The sequence below is a fragment of the Balaenoptera borealis genome, assembly GCF_965194805.1.
Source record: "Balaenoptera borealis genome assembly, chromosome: 12".
Lineage (NCBI taxonomy): Eukaryota > Metazoa > Chordata > Mammalia > Artiodactyla > Balaenopteridae > Balaenoptera > Balaenoptera borealis.
This window is the reverse complement of record NC_138869.1, coordinates 40,177,995-40,197,601: the sequence shown is the minus strand read 5'-3', so window position 1 is coordinate 40,197,601 and position 19,607 is coordinate 40,177,995. Positions and strand designations below refer to the sequence as shown.

Genomic DNA, 19,607 nt, shown 5'->3' with positions numbered 1-19,607 from the left:
TCCATTTGCATGGAATATCTTTTTCCATCCCCTCACTTTCAGTCTGTATGTGTCCCTAGGTCTAAAGTGGGTCTCTTGGAGACAGCATATATATGGGTCTTGTTTTTGTATCCATTCAGCCAGTCTATGTCTTTTGGTTGGGGCATTTAATCCATTCACGTTTAAGGTAATCATCGATATGTATGTTCCTATGACCATTTTCTTAATTGTTTTGGGTTTATTTTTGTAGGTCCTTTTCTTCTCTTGTGTTTCCCACTTAGAGAAGTTCCTTTAGCATTTGTTGTAGAGCTGGTTTGGTGGTGCTGAATTCTCTTAGCTTTTGCTTGTCTGTAAAGCTTTTGATTTCTCCATCGAATCTGAATGAGATCCTTGCTGGGTAGAGTAATCTTGGTTGTAGGTTCTTCCCTTTCATCACTTTAAGTATATCATGCCACTCCCTTCTGGCTTGCAGAGTTTCTGCTGAGAAATCAGCTGTTAACCTTATGAGAGTTCCCTTGTATGTTATTTGTCGTTTTTCCCTTGCTGCTTTCAATAATTTTTCTTTGTCTTTAATTTTTGCCACTTTGATTACTATGTGTCTCGGCGTGTTTCTCCTTGGGTTTATTCTGTATGGGACTCTCTGTGCTTCCTGGACTTGGGTGGCTATTTCCTTTCCCATGTTAGGGAAGTTTTCGACTATAATCTCTTCAAATATTTTCTCTGGTCCTTTCTCTCTCTCTTCTCCTTCTGGGACCCCTATAATGCAAATGTTGTTGCATTTAATGTTGTCCCAGAGGTCTCTTAGGCTGTCTTCATTTCTTTTCATTCTTTTTTCTTTAGTCTGTTCCGCAGCAGTGAATTCCACCATTCTGTCTTCCAGGTCACTTATCCGTTCTTCTGCCTCAGTTATTCTGCTATTGATTCCTTCTAGTGTAGTTTTCATTTCAGTTATTGTATTGGTCATCTCTGTTTGTTTGTTCTTCAATTCTTCTAGGTCTTTGTTAATCATTTCTTGCATCTTCTCAATCTTTGCCTCCATTCTTATTCCGAGGTCCTGGATCATCTTCACTATCATTATTCTGAATTCTTTTTCTGGAAGGTTGCCTATCTCCACTTCATTTAGTTGTTTTTCTGGGGTTTTTTCTTGTTCCTTCATCTGGTACATAGCCCTCTGCCTTTTCATCTTCTCTATCTTTCTGTAACTGTGGTTTTTGGTCCACAGGCTGCAGGATTGTAGTTTTTCTTGCTTCTGTTGTCTGCCCTCTGGTGGTTGAGGCTATCTAAGAGGCTTGATGGGAGGCTCTCCATGTCTAACTTAATGCTTCTACTTATCTCAGTCAAAATAAATTTTTTCAAAATAAAACACATTTTCAATGAAAATACATTTAAGAATCAAAGCAAAATTATAAACAATTTCTGATTTCTTATCAAATATTATAGCTCAACAAAAGAAAAAGAGTTAAACATGTTAGAAGAATATACTCGAAGGGTTTCACAAAGCCTGGAGTTCATTCACTGCCCTGAGTCTTTCCTACAGGTTTTATTCCTTGGAGAAAATAATTGAAGTCAACCAAAAATCAAAAGTTGGTCTTTTCAGTGGGGGACAAGTGTCGAGGGAAGTCAGACTGTGCTCTTCAGGCTCTTCCTACCTGTTCAAATCCTTGGAGCCCAAAAAACAAAAGCAACAACAAGAACAAGAGACCACAGCGTTCAATTACTGCGCTAAAGGGATGATCTCATTTCGTCTGATCCCTCAGCTTACCCCTCTCTATTTTCTTAACCCTACTCCTTTCCTTCCTTAGATCAAACCCCTTGCCTGCCCCTTCTCTTCAACAATTCTACTTCTGAGAAACAATTCAGAAGACAAATTATGGCAGAGACACCCAGGCTAGGGTACAGCATAAACCAAGCTGTTGGCCCAGGTATTCCCAATCTACCTTTCCCACTTAGCCAGTCTCACTCAGGAAAGATTTATAAAGGAAAGGAAAGGAAAGACCTTCCAGGTCTCAGTCCTTGTTGTCTTTCAAACTGTCACACCCCAAGGGACCAATGGGAATCTGCTTTCCCATATCAACTCCTGCTGCATGGTGTCCCTGAAAACCCTCCCAGAACGGGGGAACTGGGTAGTAATGTTTTAGTCATCCAGCTCACCCTTGATGGCTTGATCACTACTGATTGTTATCATGCACAGTAAGAACAAATCCTGAGTAAAGACTGTACTCTTTTCTTATTTCTTTATTGTGGTAAAAATACATAAAATTTACCATTTAACCTTTTTAAGTATACAGTTCAGTGGCTTTAAATACATTCACATTATTGTACAACCATCACCATCACCCATCTCCAGAACTTTTCATCTTCCCAAACTGAAACTCCATACCCATTAAACAACAGCTATCCACCTTCCCCTCCTGTCATCCCCTAGAAACCACAATTTTACTTTTTCTCTCTATGAATTTGGCTACTCTAAGTACCTCCTAAAAGAGGAATCATACAATATTTTTTCTTTTGTGACTGGCTTATTTCACTTAGCATGTGTTCAGGGTTCATTCTTACCGCAGCATGGGTCAGAATTTCATTCTTCTTAAAGGCTGAATAATCCTCCATTGTGTGTATATACTACATTTTATTTATTCATTCACATGTAGAGGAACACCTGGGTTGCTTCCATGTTTCAGCTATTGTGAATAATACTGCTATGAACATGGTTGTACAAATACCTCTTTGAGACCTTGCTTACACTCTTTTGGGTATATATCCAAAGTAGAATTGCTGGATCATATGATAATTCTATGTTTCATTTTTGAAGAACTGTCTTACTGGTTTTTTCTTTCCTTGAAATTTTAAATATATAACCAATATAATCATTATATTTTTCTAATCAGATCCATGCTTAGGACAGCAGTGGTCAGAGATGCTTTATTTCTAATGTTGTAATTGTCCTACAGCTAGTCACCTTGTAAATAACTAGTCTTGTTGATGACAGATGGGTAAAGCTGCATGCTACCCATCAGTCAACAAGCACTTCTTGCAAACCTCTGACATGCTGGGTTCCAATTACGTGGCAGGGACACAAAAGAAAATACATCAGTCCTTGTCCTTAAGAGTTAGATAAAAAAAGAAAATGGTCACAATGGAGTTAAACAAGTGAAGAACTTCTAAAAGTATATCTTTATCTAGAAATATAAGAATGCAGAGGCCATAGAAATTTTTGTAGTTCCAAAGGCTAAAGTGGAACTTCAGCTATGTTAATTGCTTCTTGGATGTGAAGCCACAAGGGGTTCTAACACTTTTAAAGGGTTTCATTGGTCTAGAAACCCTCTTCCTCTTTGGGGTAGAAGAATACTTATTAGGTCTCTCTCTCTTCTTTATCACCAGACGATCAAAGAGAACTAAGAGAGGAGGAACTCATTTATCTTCCTCTCATTCTGTCTCCTGAGTAGAGAATGTGGCTTCTCTTTTATAAATAAAAGGTTTAGTTTAGCTGCTTATTTTATCTTTTTCTCCCCCCTCCCCTATTTGATCATTTAAGAATTACTAATCTTAGAAACAACCCAAATGTCCATCAACAAATGAATGGATAAACAAAAAGTAGTAATATGTGGTATATACATACAATGGATTCAGCCTTAAAGAGGAAGGAAATCCTGACACACACTACAACGTGGATAAACCGTGAATATACTACACTAAGTGAAATAAGCCAGACACAAAAGAACAAATCCTGTATGATTCCTCTTAAATGAGGTACTTAGAGTAGTCAAATTCATAGAAGCAGAACTGTGGTTTCCAGGGACTGGCAGGAGGGAAAAGTAGAGAGTTATTGTTTAATGGGTAGGAAAATGAAAAAGTTCTGGAGATGGATGGTAGTGATAGTTGCACAATAATATGAATGTACTTAATGCCACTGAACTGTACACTTAAAATGGTTAAAAGGTAAATCTTATGTTATTGTATATTTTACAACCATAGAAACAAAAAACAAAAAGAATTACCAATCAACAAAACAAAAACACAATTTAAAAAAAAATCCACAACCTTTTGCTGAAGTAAAATGACAGAACATGTCCTATGTGCTTACTGCTGAGGCCATGAGGAGGATCTCTTGGCTATCTCCAATGCCTTGCATTAGTCTTACTTTATATACTTAAAACTAACAGAATTTCTGAAGTACTTAAAAAAAAAAACCAAAAAACACTTTAATCCACCTGTCTTCAACTGCATCACTTACCACTTTAGAAGGCAGTTTCTGAAAAAGTTCGCTAATGAGACGTCCTGATGGATTTGTGGCTACAACTATGGCTTCAAGAAGCTGCTCCAGGATCTCCTTCAAGTAACTTGGAGAAGACTGGGAAGAGGCGGTTGTAAGGAATGAGAGAGGGAAGAAATAAGTACCTTGTGAGAGAAATCCAAAAATAAATGCTGATATTAAACAGCTTCTAAAATTTTAAAGTTAATTCAAAAGAGCAACTTCTAAACAATACTTATTTTAAGTACAATTTTCAAGAATACCACAGAAATTCTCTGATGCTGGTCATGAGGGGTTACACTCCCAGGACAGCATATTTGAAACTAATGAGGCTACTCATATTATTTCAGTAACTAAATCCTTTGAATCGGGTCCTTTTACTGAACTCTATTCACAGCAAACACTGCAACAGTGAAGTTAAAGTGCCATATGTGTGAAATGATGGAAATGCATACCTTTCAAGGGTCTGAGTAACTGAGATGGAGAAAACGTGCCCCATGATACCTGGCCATTTCTGTATCTGCTGTTCACGTCTACGGAAATCTTGGTATTCTGGTGGAACAACTACATACTTCTGGAACTACATACTTTTAACTATGGGGTGCTCTGCCAGATCTAACAACCGAATTCAAGTTATATCAAAATTGAATGGAGATTAAGCCAATTGATGCAATCACTTCTGCTCTCCACACTGGCTGGCTTACTCCTACCTTAGTCACTGTTTCAATATGGGAAAAGATATGTCCCAAAGAGTAGGTGGCCAGGGAGGGTCTAAGTCTGAAGCCAGTTTCTACAGCAGCAGTCCCCAAGGTTTCTGGCCCCAGGGACTGGTTTCGTGGAAGAAAATTTTTCCACGGATGGGAGGGTGGGTGGTCAGGTGGTAATGCGAGCAATGCAGAGGATGGCTCAGGAGGTAAAGAGAGCAATGGGGAGCGGCAGATGGAAGCTTCGCTCGCTCGCCTGCCGCTCACCTCCTGCTGTGCGGCCCCGTTCCTAACAGTCCATGGACCCCTGTTCTACAGTCAGAAATGGGATGTCTCAGTCAAGGTTTATATTAAATAGTACTTTAAGTCCAAACCATGTTTTGGGCATATAAAGTAAAGATTAATGGTTAATTCTGGTTTAAATCATAAAAGCACTAATATTTTTGTCCTAATCCAACAGAAGTCTTATTTAGTAAAGTCTCAATTTTAAAGTCCAACATTAGGCCCAGAGAGAGGGTACTGACATCTCTTGAACCTACCAGCACAGCACCTGGCAAACAGACACGCAATAAATATTTAACATATAAGATATGTGATTAGCTGAGACTCCCCAACCACCTAAGCTTAGAGAAGAACCAAGATAACACTGATGAAAGCAGACGAAAATACTCGTATTTAAGTCATTTACTTACTAGTTAAAACATGACACCACAGAGTAAGCTTCAAAGAGGTGAGTTATGTCCTGCGGCCAAGATTCCTCTTCTCCCAACCCAACCAGCTACTTTGGAAAAATGTTGCAGATGACAAAGGGAGCAGGGAGTATGAATGCATTCACATAACTTATTCTTTGGGTGTCTTACTATTTAGTTGCAGAAGAGAGATGCAATTCCTTTTACTGTTCTTTTTTCTCTTTTTAAACATGTGTGTTCATTCAGCAAGTATTTTTCAGTACCTACATGTTGGGCAGAGTCTAGATGCCAGAATAGGTGAACAAGGTGATACCTTTTGTGGAGCTATCATTTTACTTGAGGAAGACAGAAAGTAAACACATAAACTAATTCTAAATACGTTATTTCACATATAGTGATAAAAATTATAGATCACAGAACAGAGTGATGTGATGATTGGAAAGGAGGAGCACAGAGCAAACAATCTGACAGAGTGGTTAGGAAAGTCTTCTCCCAGTTTACATTATTTTAAGTGATGTTAGAATAATGCAGAAGACATAGTCACAGGCAGAGTCAAAGGAAGCAGAAGTAAGAGCAACTGCAAAATTCCAGAGGCAGGAACACACCTGGCATGTTCTAGGAACCAGCCTAACCCATAAAAATATTCCTAACTAAAGTGACTCCATCAACTTTCCAACTTTCAATCACAACACTGCCTACCCTTACAAAATATCTCAATATAGCAATATTGGACCAGTCCTTGATAATATGAAGATTCTCTTTAAAAGTGAGCAGGAAATATGCATTAACGTAAGAGCAATTCATGAAAGCAACCATGCATGTTACATGTAGTGCAGGATGTCCTAGGATCCCTTGTAACTGGAGTGGGGCTCTCTGGTTGCGTGTCCCTTTACCCTCCCACTTACCAACACAACTGCACAGAAAGCCCACCTGCCCACAGTGGCCAAGAGAAATCACAGGCAGGTGCCTCGTCCACCTCCCAGTAGCATATCTATCACCTATTCCAGTGGCACACTTACTCCTTCGGTCACTGTGCCTTGATTGTCTTGCCCATCTTCATCATCATCTTCATCATCTGCTTCTCCTTTCTGAACAAACTCATTTCTTGTTCGAAGGTACAAATCCCAGAGTTTGCAAGCAGCTTTATATTCAGGAGAATCTGGCTGTACATTAGCAAGGAGAAGAGAAAAAAAATATCACTTTAGTATTTTATGATAAAGGCTAATTATTACTGATACACTAAGAAAGGCAATTTAAAGGATAAGACCCAACTTAAGGGATACAAGACTAAAGGACAGAAGCTAATGATTGTCCTGATTATCACTTCTATTTTTAAACTATTTAACACCTTATTTGAATATTTTCTTTTCCTGAAGCATGGTGGGGATAAACTAACTAAAACTTTCCAGTAAGAACAGTGCTGGGGGGGCTTCCCTGGTGGCACAGTGGTTAAGAATCCGCCTGCCAATGCAGGGGACACGGGTTCGAGCCCTGGTCCGGGAAGATCCCAAATGCCATGGAGCAACTAAGCCCGTGAGCCACAACTACTGAGCCTGCACTCTAGAGCTTGTAAACCACAACTACTGAAGCCCACGCGCCTAGAGCCCATGCTCCGCAACAAGACAAGCCACTGCAATGAGAAGCCCACACATTGCAACGAATAGTAGCCCCCACTCGCCACAACTAGAGAAAGCCCGCATGCGGCAACAAAGACCCAACACAGCCAAAAATAAATAAATTAAATTAAATAAATTTAAAAACAAACAAACAAAAAAACAAAACAAAAAAAGAACAACGCTGGGGGACTTCCCTGGTGGTCCAGTGGCTAAGACTCTGTGCTCCCAATGTAGGGGGCCCGGGTTTGATCCCTGGTCAGGGAACTAGATCCCACATGCCACAATTAAAGATCCCATGTGCTGCAACAAAGACCCCCCACACCACAACTAAGACCCGGTGCAGCCAAATAAATAAGTTAATATTAAAAAAAAGAAAAAGAATAATGCTGGATGCAATGTTAAACAAACAGTAAAGCTTTAAAAATGTATCCATGTGCTGCCAATAAGGAGTAAGCAATGTTCATAAAAGCAAGAATAGAGTAAAAGCAGGAACCTGGATGAGCAAGAACACTGCCCTCACCTATAAGACAAGATAACCTAACCTTTAGTTTTCAAGCCTCCTTGAGGCTGCAAGGACAAGAGATAAAGGCCAGGGTCTGCCCAAAGCTGGGAATCCAAAGGCCATGGATGCAGTGTAACTGGGAATTCAAAACAATTCATTTCTCTGCTGCCAGGGAAAAGGAAGACTACCCACCTCAACCTCCACCCAGCTAAACCCATGGCACTGTGGAGAGAAGAGAGGGATGAGAGGAATCTCCTCTGAGAATGCTTCACCATAAGCTAGCCCTAACGAAGAGAGGCCAGGTGCCTGGGATAAGCAACAAATCTTCTCTAGATGAACCCAACTTCAATCTAAGCCTAAGTCTCCCTATAGATAAAGTTCCAAGAAATATAAGCTCATAGTCAAAATTCATGAAACACACAAGAATAAGAATCACAAGAGGACTTCCCTGGTGGTGCAGTGGTTGAGAATCTGTCTGCTAATGCAGGGGACATGGGTTCGATTCCTGGTCTGGGAAGATCCCACATGCCGTGGAGCAACTAAGCCCGCCCACCACAACTACTGAGCCTGCACTCTAGAGCCTGAGCGCCACTACAGAGCCCATGTGCTGCAGCTACTGAAGCCTGCATGCTTAGAGGCCGTGCTCTGCAATAAGAGAAGCCACCGCAATGAGAAGCCCACGCACCGCAACGAAGAGTAGCCCCCGCTTGCCACAACCAGAGAAAGCCCGTGCGCAGCAACGAAGACCCAGTGCAGCCAAATATCAAAGGGAAAAAATAAGAAAAGAGTCACAAGAGAAAGCTAGCAGAAATGACAGCAAAAACACATGCAAATAATTCAGATATTGAGTTATCTGCTACGGAATAAAAAATATGTTGAAAACGTTTAAAGAAATAATAGGATTGAAGACATAAACAATCCCCAAAATAGAAACTACTTCGAAAATAAGAAAAATATAAACATTAAAATGTAAGACTCAATAGATTGGTTTAAGAGCAGATTTCAAAGAAAAATATAAGAACTAGGGGCTTCCCTGGTGGCACAGTGGTTAAGAATCCGCCTGCCAATGCAGGGGACACGGGTTCGAGCCCTGGTCCGGGAAGATCCCACATGCCGCGGAGCAACTAAGCCCGTGCGCCACAACTACTCAACCTGTGCTCTAGAGCCCATGAGCCACAACTACTGAAGCCTGTGCACCACAACTACTGAAGCCCGTGTGCCTACAGCCCGTGCTCTGCAACAAGAGAAGCCACTGCAATGAGAAGCCCGTGTACCGCAACGAAGATCCAATGCAGCCAAAAATAAATAAATAAAACAAATAAATTTTTAAAATATATATTAAAAAAAAAAGAAAAATATAAGAACTAAAGATATTACCTAAAAAGCAATACTGACACAAAAAAGGGGACTACAAAAAGTTAAGAGAAATGGAAACCTAAGAGAGTTCTAATATAACAACCAGTCAGAGTTCTACAAGAAGAGAGAATGGGGAAAGGGCAATATACAAAGACATAATGGCTGAAAAATTTCCAGAACTGATGAAAAATACCAACCCAAAGATTTAGAAAGATCTACAGCTCCCAAATTCTATAATAATAAGATATTCGTATCTAGACGTATCACAGTGAAACTGTGGAATATAAAAGACAGAAAGAAGATACTAAAGATAGCTAGAAGGAAAAGACAGGTAACCTTCAAAGGAAATACAGTCATACTGACATGATTTCTCAATAGCAATACAAGAATGAAGAATAAAGACAGTAATTTGTTTGTAAGTAAAAAAACTGACTACATAAAACAGTAACATTATTTTATGGGATTAAAAATTTGTCAAAATAGAAATAAAACACAAAACATCAATAGCATAAATAAAAAGATCAGAGTTACATTATTCTAAGGTTTTACATTATTTAGAAGGGCATTTAAGATACCGATTTTTTTAAAAAATAAATTATTTATTTATTTATTTGGCTGCATTGGGTCTTTGTTGCTGCACGCAGGATTTCTCTAGTTGCAGCGAGCGGGGGCTACTCTTCGTTGTGGTGCGTAGGCTTCTCATTGTGGTGGCTTCTCTTGTTGTGGGCTCTAGGCGCACAGGCTTTAGTAGTTGTGGCATGCGGGCTCAGTAGTTGTGGCTTGAGGGCTCTAGAGCGCAGGCTCAGTAGTTGTGGCCCATGGGCTTAGTTGCTCTGTGGCATGTGGCATCTTCCCAGGCCAGGGCTCGAACCCATGTCCCCTGCATTGGTAGGCAGATTCTTAACCACTGCGCCACCAGGGAAGCCCCAAACTCTACACTTTAAAAGAGTGTGTGAATTATATCTCAATTAAAGAAAAAATATATACACACAGCATTAAGAATAAATCTAACATTTTTGCAGAATCTTGATGAAAAAAACATATAAAGCTTTGTTAAAAAGACAAATAAATGAAGACGTACCAAATTCACAGACCGGAATAATCAACATCACAATTACGTCAATTCTCCAAAATACAATCTACAAAGCCAATGCAATTCCAATACAAATTCAAACAATCTTTTTGGTGCTTGTTGACTTAACACACTAATATTAAAATGTATAAAAATAATCAAAACAGTTTCTTTGCCAGATAAAGAATTATAAATCCATAGAAATTAAGGTAGAAATAGAATAGCCCAGTTTTAGATAAGCTGGCCAGAACAAAAGGAACAGAATAAAAGGCCACAAAGAGGCCCATGAGCACATGGAATCAACGCCAGCACTAACATCAGAGACAAATGTGAAGCAGATGGCCATTTCAAGGTGCTGTTTATACCTGTGGAAAAAAAATAGATCCCTACCTCAGAGAAGACACAACAATCAATCCCAGCTGCACTAAAGGTTTATATACGAAAGACAAGACTATTAAACTTTTAGAAGAAAATAAGAGAATATCTTTATAATCTTTGGGCTTAGAGATTTCTGACACAAGACACAAAGAAGGATAAACCACAAAGTTAAAGACTAATAGATCTAACTATATTAAAATAAAAAACCTTCTGTTCATCAAAAGACACCACAGGGACTTCCCTGGTGGTCCAGTGGGTGGGACTCCACGCTCCCAATGCAGGGGGCCAGGGTTCGATCCCTGGTCGGGGAACTAGATCCCACATGCATGCCGCAACTAAGAAGTCCGCATGCCACAACTAAAGATCCTGCATGCTGCAACCAAACATGCTGCAACTAAGACCTGGTGCAGCCAAAATAAATATATAAATATTAAAAAAAAAAAAAAAAAAGACACCACAAAGAGTGAAGAAATAGCCAAACAGTGGGAGAAGATATTTGCAACACAGATAACCAAAAAAAGGATTAGTATCTAGAACAAAAAAATTTCTGAAAATAAATATGAAAATGACAAACAACCCAAGAGAGAAACAGGCAAAAGATTTGAGCAGACACAGAAGAAACAAGAATGGGTCATAATCATATTAATCTTTAGTTTTCTTTACTAACAAGAGAAATGCAAACTCAAACTACCAAATGAAAAACCACTACTTATCTACCAGACTGATAAATATTAAAAAGCCATACAATTATCAAATTGAATATCTTCCAAATTTGATGTTTTCTTACCTTATAATAGGCCTTTGCATTGTTAAAAAGCAACTGGAAGTCAGCAGTCAGCAGATTAACATCATCATACTCTTCCATTTTTAGTTTCTGTTGGATTTTCATCAAGTCAATGGGCTGAGAAACCACTTCATAATAGTCTGGTTGATTTCTGTCAATAATGTTTTTTAAAAAGGTATTTATTAATCAAAAGCCCAAAAAAAGTTATGTCTCAAAACTCTGTGGTAATGTCCAACACTCCAAGTGACAGAACATACTAGATGTACTCTCATTATTGGAACGGAGAGGGAATAACAAAAGCAAGATGAATATGCATGCCCTTTTCAAAATACATATTGGTGATATAGAAACCTAAATTAACATCTGTGATAGTCTTTTATATGCTAAATATTTAAGATTTAAGGCACCAACACTAAAACCATGTCAAAGGTATCTTCTGCAAATGAAAATGACTTACCTTTCATGGGGTTCAATAATGGCTGAAAACAGGTATGTTCCAAAGCTCTTTATAAACTTACGAAATTGATTATCTTTCTTCAGGTAGTGACCACAGAACTTTCTCTGCCAAGTGCTATCAAGTGCCTAGTATATATGCTGCTCTAACATCAAGTACTAAAGTTACAAAAGAGAAAGATGAGGCCCTTGGCACAAGGAGCTTACCAATGATAAAAGGGCATAAGACATAAACAAACATGACAGAATAAAAAAGGCATGGGAATGATAAACAGAAAATTAAGGATAGTGGTTATCTCCTGGAGAGGAGGGGACACTTTAAAGTAGTTATAATAATTTCTTAAGTTGGGTTTTGGTTCATGGATGTTTATTATTATTCCTTCTGGCTTTTTTTCAAATGGAGTTCCATGAGACAAGTAAACCTTCTGCAAAATTATCTAAGCAACTATTTTTCACAATTCTCCCTTAGGGGTAGATAAAACTCATCCTAGATGTGTAAGAGGGTAAGTTACTACATATGAAGAATGCTGTCATTAAGGCTTTAATCTCTTCTGGGACACTGGCTGACCATGTTTTAGCCATGTATGTATGATATATTTAATTTTTTAAAACTTTTTGCTTTAACATAAAAATTGCAAGAATAGTACACAGAATGTTTTTCTGAACCATTTGAGAGTAAGCTGCTGAAGAGTTGTGTGTTTTTCCTACAAAAAAGGAGCACAGTTCAATCATCAAAATCAGAAAATTCACTTTGATACAGTCTCACCATCTAATCCTCAGAACCCATTTATATTTTGCCAACTGTTCCAAAATTGTCCTTTATAGCAAAAGGATCAATGTGAATCATGCTGCATTCAGTTATGTTTCCTCAGTTTCCTTCATTCTGAAACAGTTCCTTAGTCTTTCCTTGACTTTCATGATCTTAATACTTTTGAAAATTATAGGCCCGTTATTTTGTAGAGTGTCCCTTAATCTGGGGTTGTCTCTTCTCCTGATGAATAAATTCTGATGATGCTATATTCATCTCACTGTATTCTATCACGTGGCGCTTGATTTCAACTCATGCCACTACTTAGATGAGGTTGATTTTGGTCACTTGATTATGGTCTGCCAAGCTTCTCAACTGACCAAGTTACTCTTTTACTCCTTGTACTTTATGGAAAGGTAACTCCAGGCTATGTAAAAGCCTGTGACATGGCTATTGTCCACAACCCCTACCCCATACCCCCACCGCTTGTCTCCCTTGCCGATTCCTACCTTGCTCAGCCTCACCTAATGACTTTGAATTCTCCAGGAAGGGAAAGGAAGAAGAGTAAATTAAGTTTTTAAACCCTTATCAACTACTTACGATTTTAGTGAACTATAAAATTAAGTACGAGGGGATAAAAGGAGTATTCAATCTGCTATTCAAAGAAAGTGTAAGAACATAAAGGTCTCAGTGAGTAACAACAAAGGCCCACCCAGGCCTAATATCAATGTTGTCAGTGGTACCAAGGGACTTTCTCAGAGTGAGCATTAGGGCTTTGTTAACTTGCTATCCTAGATGGCTCTCTCTGCCTGGGCCTGATGGGCCATAGTCCACTGCTCCTTGCTAAAGCTGGGCCTCAGCAGCCTCTCAGGCTTGGGAGATTATCTGTAGACAACTGACAACGCAATGAGGACACATACCTAGAAAGGACACTATCTCCCAGAAGCTCTGCTAGGGGGTTCCTCACAAACATTTTCAGAATAACCATATAGAAAAAAAGGTCAGGATCCCAACATTCCACTCTATATAATGTGGTCAAAACAAGGTCCCCCCACTTTGAAAATGAAATAGCTCTAACTGATTTTTCCCACTTAAATCAACATACAGAAAAGCATAGAAAAGTAAAAACTGCCCCTATTCATCCAGAGTTAAGAGCACTATTAATATTCTTCCAGACTCTGTGCACACATACACACACATATAGGACTGTGAAGTACATGTCTTAAGAGCTTTTCTCTTTCAACAATAGGTGAGGGCACCCTGCCATAATATGACCACAGAATAGTCAAAGCATAACTAAGGGTTTTAACCAGAAAAGTGAGAAACACTCTGCCTAATGTGCAGAGCCTGCTGGCTACCCCTAAACCTATTTTGCCTCCTTCCCAAGATGACAGCATTCTAAGCTCCTGCCTGGGTACTAAAGGCCAAATTCTTAGCCATGTTGCAGCTAAGTTCTGACCAATGCAAGAGCTGAAATGTACCATGTCCAGGTCACATCCTAACATGTTTCTTTTTTCCTATGGGCCGGAAGGTAGTTGTGGTGGTGAGCCATCTCAGACCATGCAGACAAGGGCGATACCCCAAGCACAGCAGAATAAAAAGACAGACAGTATCTCGGCCCTGAAGACCTCACAGAATAGGACTTGTACATGCGAGAAAGCAATTGTTCTTGTTTCAGCCATTGTTAATTTGGATGTCCTAGTACAAGCAACCTAACATACTAATGAAAACAAAGTCTCAAAAAGAGATTCACAATTGCATGGCTCTGAATAGTACTTCTTCCCACAAGCTCTTGAGAAAACATGCATTCCACAGAGGAGGAGAAGAGATGCAGGCAGGCACAGCACTGGGGGGAAGGCAGCAGTGCTCCTAAAGTACCACGTCATGGAGGCTAGAAGACAGTGCTCCAGCACCAAAGGCCTGTATTTTCTGCCCCTCAGCTGGTGAAAAGCAGGCAGCAGAGGGGCAGTCCTTTTCCATGAGGTGCTTGTGTACTACAATATGATGCTGCTTCTCTATACAACATACTGGTTAAGAGCACAGGCTTTAGAATCAGAAAAACCTGAGTCTGAATTCTGGTTATCCTCAATGGTTCTGAGAACTTGTACAAGTTGTCATCTATAAACTGTGATAACAATATTGCTCAGGTTTAAACAAGATGAGGCCTGGAAAGCACTTAGTGCTGTGCCTAGCATGTAGTAAGCAATAAATATGGGCGTTAATTATCATATGCTAATTAAATGACAACTTTCAAAAGATTGTTACTGATAAACTAACTGAAATCTGTAGACAGATTTCATTTAAAAAAAAAAAACTCTTCTTTTTTGGCATGACTAATTTACAGAGCTCTCCTCATTCAGGATGATGACACTGCATCCTTGGTGGCTCTGCTCTTTGGAGTGAGAGGTTTGCCTTCAGATCAACCTAGAGCTTGTTGGCTACCCACTGCAGCATCAACATTCATGAATGGATCTAAATCTTTAATTAACTCATTGTATTAGTTTCCAATTGTTGCTCTAACAAATTACCACAAAATTAATGGCTTAAAACAACACAAATTTATTACCTTACAGAAGTCCAAAATGGTTCTCACTAAGCTAAAAGGCAAGGTGTTCACATTCCTTCTGGAGGTTCTAGAGAACAATTCATTTCCTTGCCTTTTCCAGCTTCTAGAGGCCACGTGCATTCCTTGGCTTGTAGCCCCATTCCTCCATCTTCAAAGCCAGGAATACAGCATCTTCAAATCTCTCTCTGACTTACTCCTCTACTTCCCTCTTTAAGGACTCCTGTGATTACACTGGGACCACCTGGATAATCCAGGATAATTTCTCCAATTCAAAGGCAGTTGACTAACAAACTTAATTTCTCTTTGTCATGTAATCCTACATATTCATGGATTCCAGGGATTAGAACACAGACATTTTGGCGGGGCCATTATTCTATCTACCACACTAATGTATGTTTTCAGAACAAAGAACTTCAAATGCCAGAGTGTGAAAAGAACAGTGATATTATTTTGATAGCAAGAGAGGAAGGATGCTCTAGTCAGGGGGAACATAGCCTCCACAGGGAGGCGTGTGCCAGGTGCATATTTGTTTTTGCTTCATTGGACCACAGAAGTCAAGTCCAAAAGTTAGGGAAAAAAGAGAGACAGCAAGGTGAAAATAATCAGTGTCTTCTGCATATTGTGAAAAACTAATCCCTTTTAACTATGATAAATACAACTTTGCTGCTATCCTAAAGACTATTAAATAATTTTTAAAAATATGTTCCACTGTCAAGGAACTAGAGAAAGAAGAACAAACTAAACTCATAGCTAGAAGGAAGGAAACTATATATAAAGCAGAGATAAATGAAATAGAGAATAGAAAAACAACAGGAAAAAAAATCAATAAAGTTGAGTTGGTTTCTTGAAAAGCTCAACAGAATTGACAAACCCTCAGCTAATTAACTAAGAAAAAAAAGAAGATTCAAATAACATTAGAAATGAAAGAGGGGACATTACAACCAATGCCAGAGAAATAAAAAGAATTATAAGAGATTATTATGAACAACTGTAGGCCAATAAATTGGATACCCTAGAAGAAATGGATAAATTCCTAGAAACATACGACCTACCAAGACTGAATATGAAGAAACAGGAAACCTGAATAGACATATAACCAGTATGGAGATTGAATCAGTAACCAAAGACCTCCTGGCCTAGGAGAAAAGCCCTAGAAAAGCCCTAGACTTAATGGCTTCACTGCTGAATTTCACCAAACATTTAAAGAACTAACATAATTCTTCTCAAACTTTTCCAAAAAACCAGAGGAGGGAAAACTTACTTATTCTGTGAACCTAGTAATGCTCTGATACCAAAGCCAGACAAAGACACTACAAGAAAAGAAAACTACAGACCAATATCCCTTATGGACGTTGATGCAAAAATTTTCAACAAAATACTAGCAAAATGAATTCAGCAGCATATTGAAAGGATTATACACCCTGATCAAGTAGGATTTATTCCTGCAATGCAAGGATGGTTCAACTTATGAAAATTGATAAAAGTAATGAATCATATTAACAGAATGAAGGAAAATAACCACATGATCATCTCAACTGATACAGAAAAAGCATCTGACAAAATTCAATACGCTTTCATGATTAAAAATGCTCAACAAATTAGGTATAGATGGAAACTACCTCAACAAAATAAAGGCCATATATGAACAGTCTATAGCTAATATCATACTAAAAATGATGAAAGACAAAGATGCTTGCTCTCACCACTTCTTTTCAACAAAGTACTGGAAGTCCTAGCCAGAGCAATTAGGCAACAAGAAGAAATAAAAGGCATCTAAATTAGAAAGGAAGAAGTAAAACTATCTCTGTTCGCAGATGATAAGATCTCATATGCAGAATACTCTAAACATCCCACACAAAAAAAAACTTTTAGAAGTAATAGGTGAATTTAGCAAAGTTGCAAGATACAAAACCAACACACACAAAAATCAGTTGCATTTCTACACACTAACAGTGAACAATCCAAAAAGGAGATTAAAGAATAAACCTAACCAACGAGGTGACAGACTTTACACTGAAAACTACACACTCCTGTAAGAAATTAAAACACAAATAAATGGAAAGATATCCCACGTTCTTGGATTGGAAAACTTAATATTGTTAAGATACCAATACTACCCAAAGCAATCCACAGAGTCAATGCAAAACCTAACAAAATCCCAACAGAATTGTCTGCAGAAACAAAAAAACCCATCCTGAAAAAGAAGAATGAAATTGGAAGACCATATTAGTCAGGGTTCTCCAGAGAATCAGAACCACTAGGATCTATCTACCTACCTATCTATCTATCAGTAGATAGATAGATAGGTAGGGAAAGGGAGAGAAACAGAGAGAGAGAGGGGGAGAGAGAGAGGTGTAAGAGAATTATCATAGGAACTAGTGATTACAGAGGCCAAGAAGTCCCAGGATCTGCCAGCTGGAGACCAGGAAAGCCAGTGGTGTATTTCAGTTTGAAAGCCCAAGAACCAGGGGCTCCAACATCCAAGGACAGGAGAAGATGGATGTCTCAGTTCAAACAGAGAACACAAATTCACCCTTCTTCTACCCTTTTGTTCTATTCAAGCCCTCAGGGGACTGGATGATACCCAGCTGCATTGGTGAAGGCTGTCTTCTTTACTCAGTCTACCTATTCAGATGCTAATCTCTTCAAGAGACATCCTCACAGACACACCCAGAAATAATGTTTTACCAGCTATCTGGGCATCCCTTAACCCAGTCAAGTTGACACATAAAATTAACCATCACAGAGGACTCACACCTTTTGATTTCAAAACTTACTACAAAACTACAAGTGTGGTGAGGGTGTGGAGAAATTGGAACTCTTGTACACTGTTGGTGGGAATGTAAAATGGTGCTGCAATTATGGAAAACAGTATGGTGATTGCTCAAAAAATTAAAAACACAATTACTGTAAGATCCAACAATCCCACTTCTGGGTATATATCCAAAAAAACTGAAAGCAGCATCTCAAAGAGGTATTTATACTTGCACACTCATGTTCACTGCAGCATAATTCACAATAGCCAAGAGGTGGAAGCAACCCAAGTGTTTACCAATGGATGAGTGGATTAAAAAAATGTGGTATATGTACACAATGGACTACTATTCAGCCTTAAAAAGGAAGGAAATCCTGTCAAATGGCACCACACGGATAAATCTTGAGGACATTACGCTAGGTGAAATAAGCCAGTCACAAAAGACAGATACTGTATGATTCCACTTACATGAGATACCTAAAGCAGTCAAATTCACAGAAACAGAAAGGGCAATGGTGATTGCTAGGGACTGGAGATAGGGGAAGGGGGAAATGGGGAGTTATTTAATGGGCACAGAGTTTCAATTTTGCAATATGAATGAGCTCTGGAGATCTGCTGTGTAACAATGTAAATACACTTAACACACATTGAACCGTACACTTAAAAACAATTAAGACTGTAAATTTTATGTTGTATGATTTTTACAACTAAAATTTTTTTCTTTAGTTAAAACAAAAATTTTTTTAAATGCGCTTCGCTACACCTTGACAACTGAAACTAAAATTTAGACCCCAGTATCATCTAAGCCATTCCTTCCAAAAGAAAACTCAATTATTAAATACTTTCAACTTGCACCCGGAACCAAACCCCTCCCACTCACCTTCGCTTTGGTGCCCTAATGAAGAGCTCACAGAGGAGCCTGCCCTGCTCATCCTTATAGTCTCGGATGGTGTTGTAGAGTTCATGGCACACGGCAATCTACACATAGGAAAAGGAGAAAAATCACCAGAAAAGTGAACAGAAAGTCAATGTAGGGGTTCTTAAAAAAAAAACACAACAAAAACAAAACATAAAAGGCCAGTAGAGAAGGATAAATCCCCAAATTCCCACATAGGAACCCAAGTCTAAAGTATGCTGACAGTATCTCTCATTTAAAATCATTTAAATGATTAAATCTTTCATCAGAATGTTACTGGTGATTTTCTTTTCCTTTAAACAAAATTAGTTCATATCACTCTTGTTTAAAAATCATCCAACAGAGGGCTTCTTACCAGTCAGAGAATAAAATCTAAACTCCTAACACAGAGTACGTAGGGTATACTCTGGCTGGGCAGACTTTGCCAGTTTCCTTCTCCCTCTTGACCATCTCTCTGTAATCACAACCCATCAAATCCATTCCTGATCCAGCCACTCTGCCTGGAACACCCTTCCCCAGTGCTCTGCAGGGCTGCTGCCTTCTGATCACAAAGAAATCTTTCCTGAAGGTATGGGCCAAAACAGCCCATATCATCCAAACTTTTCTTCTTAGCACTCATCACTAGCTGAGAAACTTTATTATTTATTTGTTCATCTGTTTACATTCTGCTTCCCCAACACTAGCATCTAAGCTCCATGTGAAAAACTAGCTTGTCTTACACATGGCTTTATCCCAATCACCACAACAGTGCTTGGCACATGACAAGCATACATTTACTTGAATGACTATATAATGTGACAAAAATGATATCCTTTATTATTTCATAATATTAAATTACAC

The 19,607-nt window shown here is 38.8% G+C and overlaps 1 protein-coding gene across 27 annotated transcripts in view; it reads right to left on the bottom strand.

The window, feature by feature from the left end:
• Positions 1-19,607, bottom strand: part of PBRM1 (polybromo 1) — a 113,053-nt gene that overhangs the window by 88,270 nt on the left and 5,176 nt on the right. For all 27 annotated transcript variants that reach the window (XM_082348099.1, XM_082348109.1, XM_082348100.1 and 24 more), the window contains 4 exons: positions 18,732-18,829; positions 11,333-11,480; positions 6,641-6,784; positions 4,211-4,327 (listed from right to left, as the gene is read on the bottom strand). In XM_082348099.1, the coding sequence (XP_082204225.1) occupies positions 4,211-4,327; positions 6,641-6,784; positions 11,333-11,480; positions 18,732-18,829 (507 nt within the window). The remainder of the gene's footprint in view (positions 1-4,210; positions 4,328-6,640; positions 6,785-11,332; positions 11,481-18,731; positions 18,830-19,607) is intronic.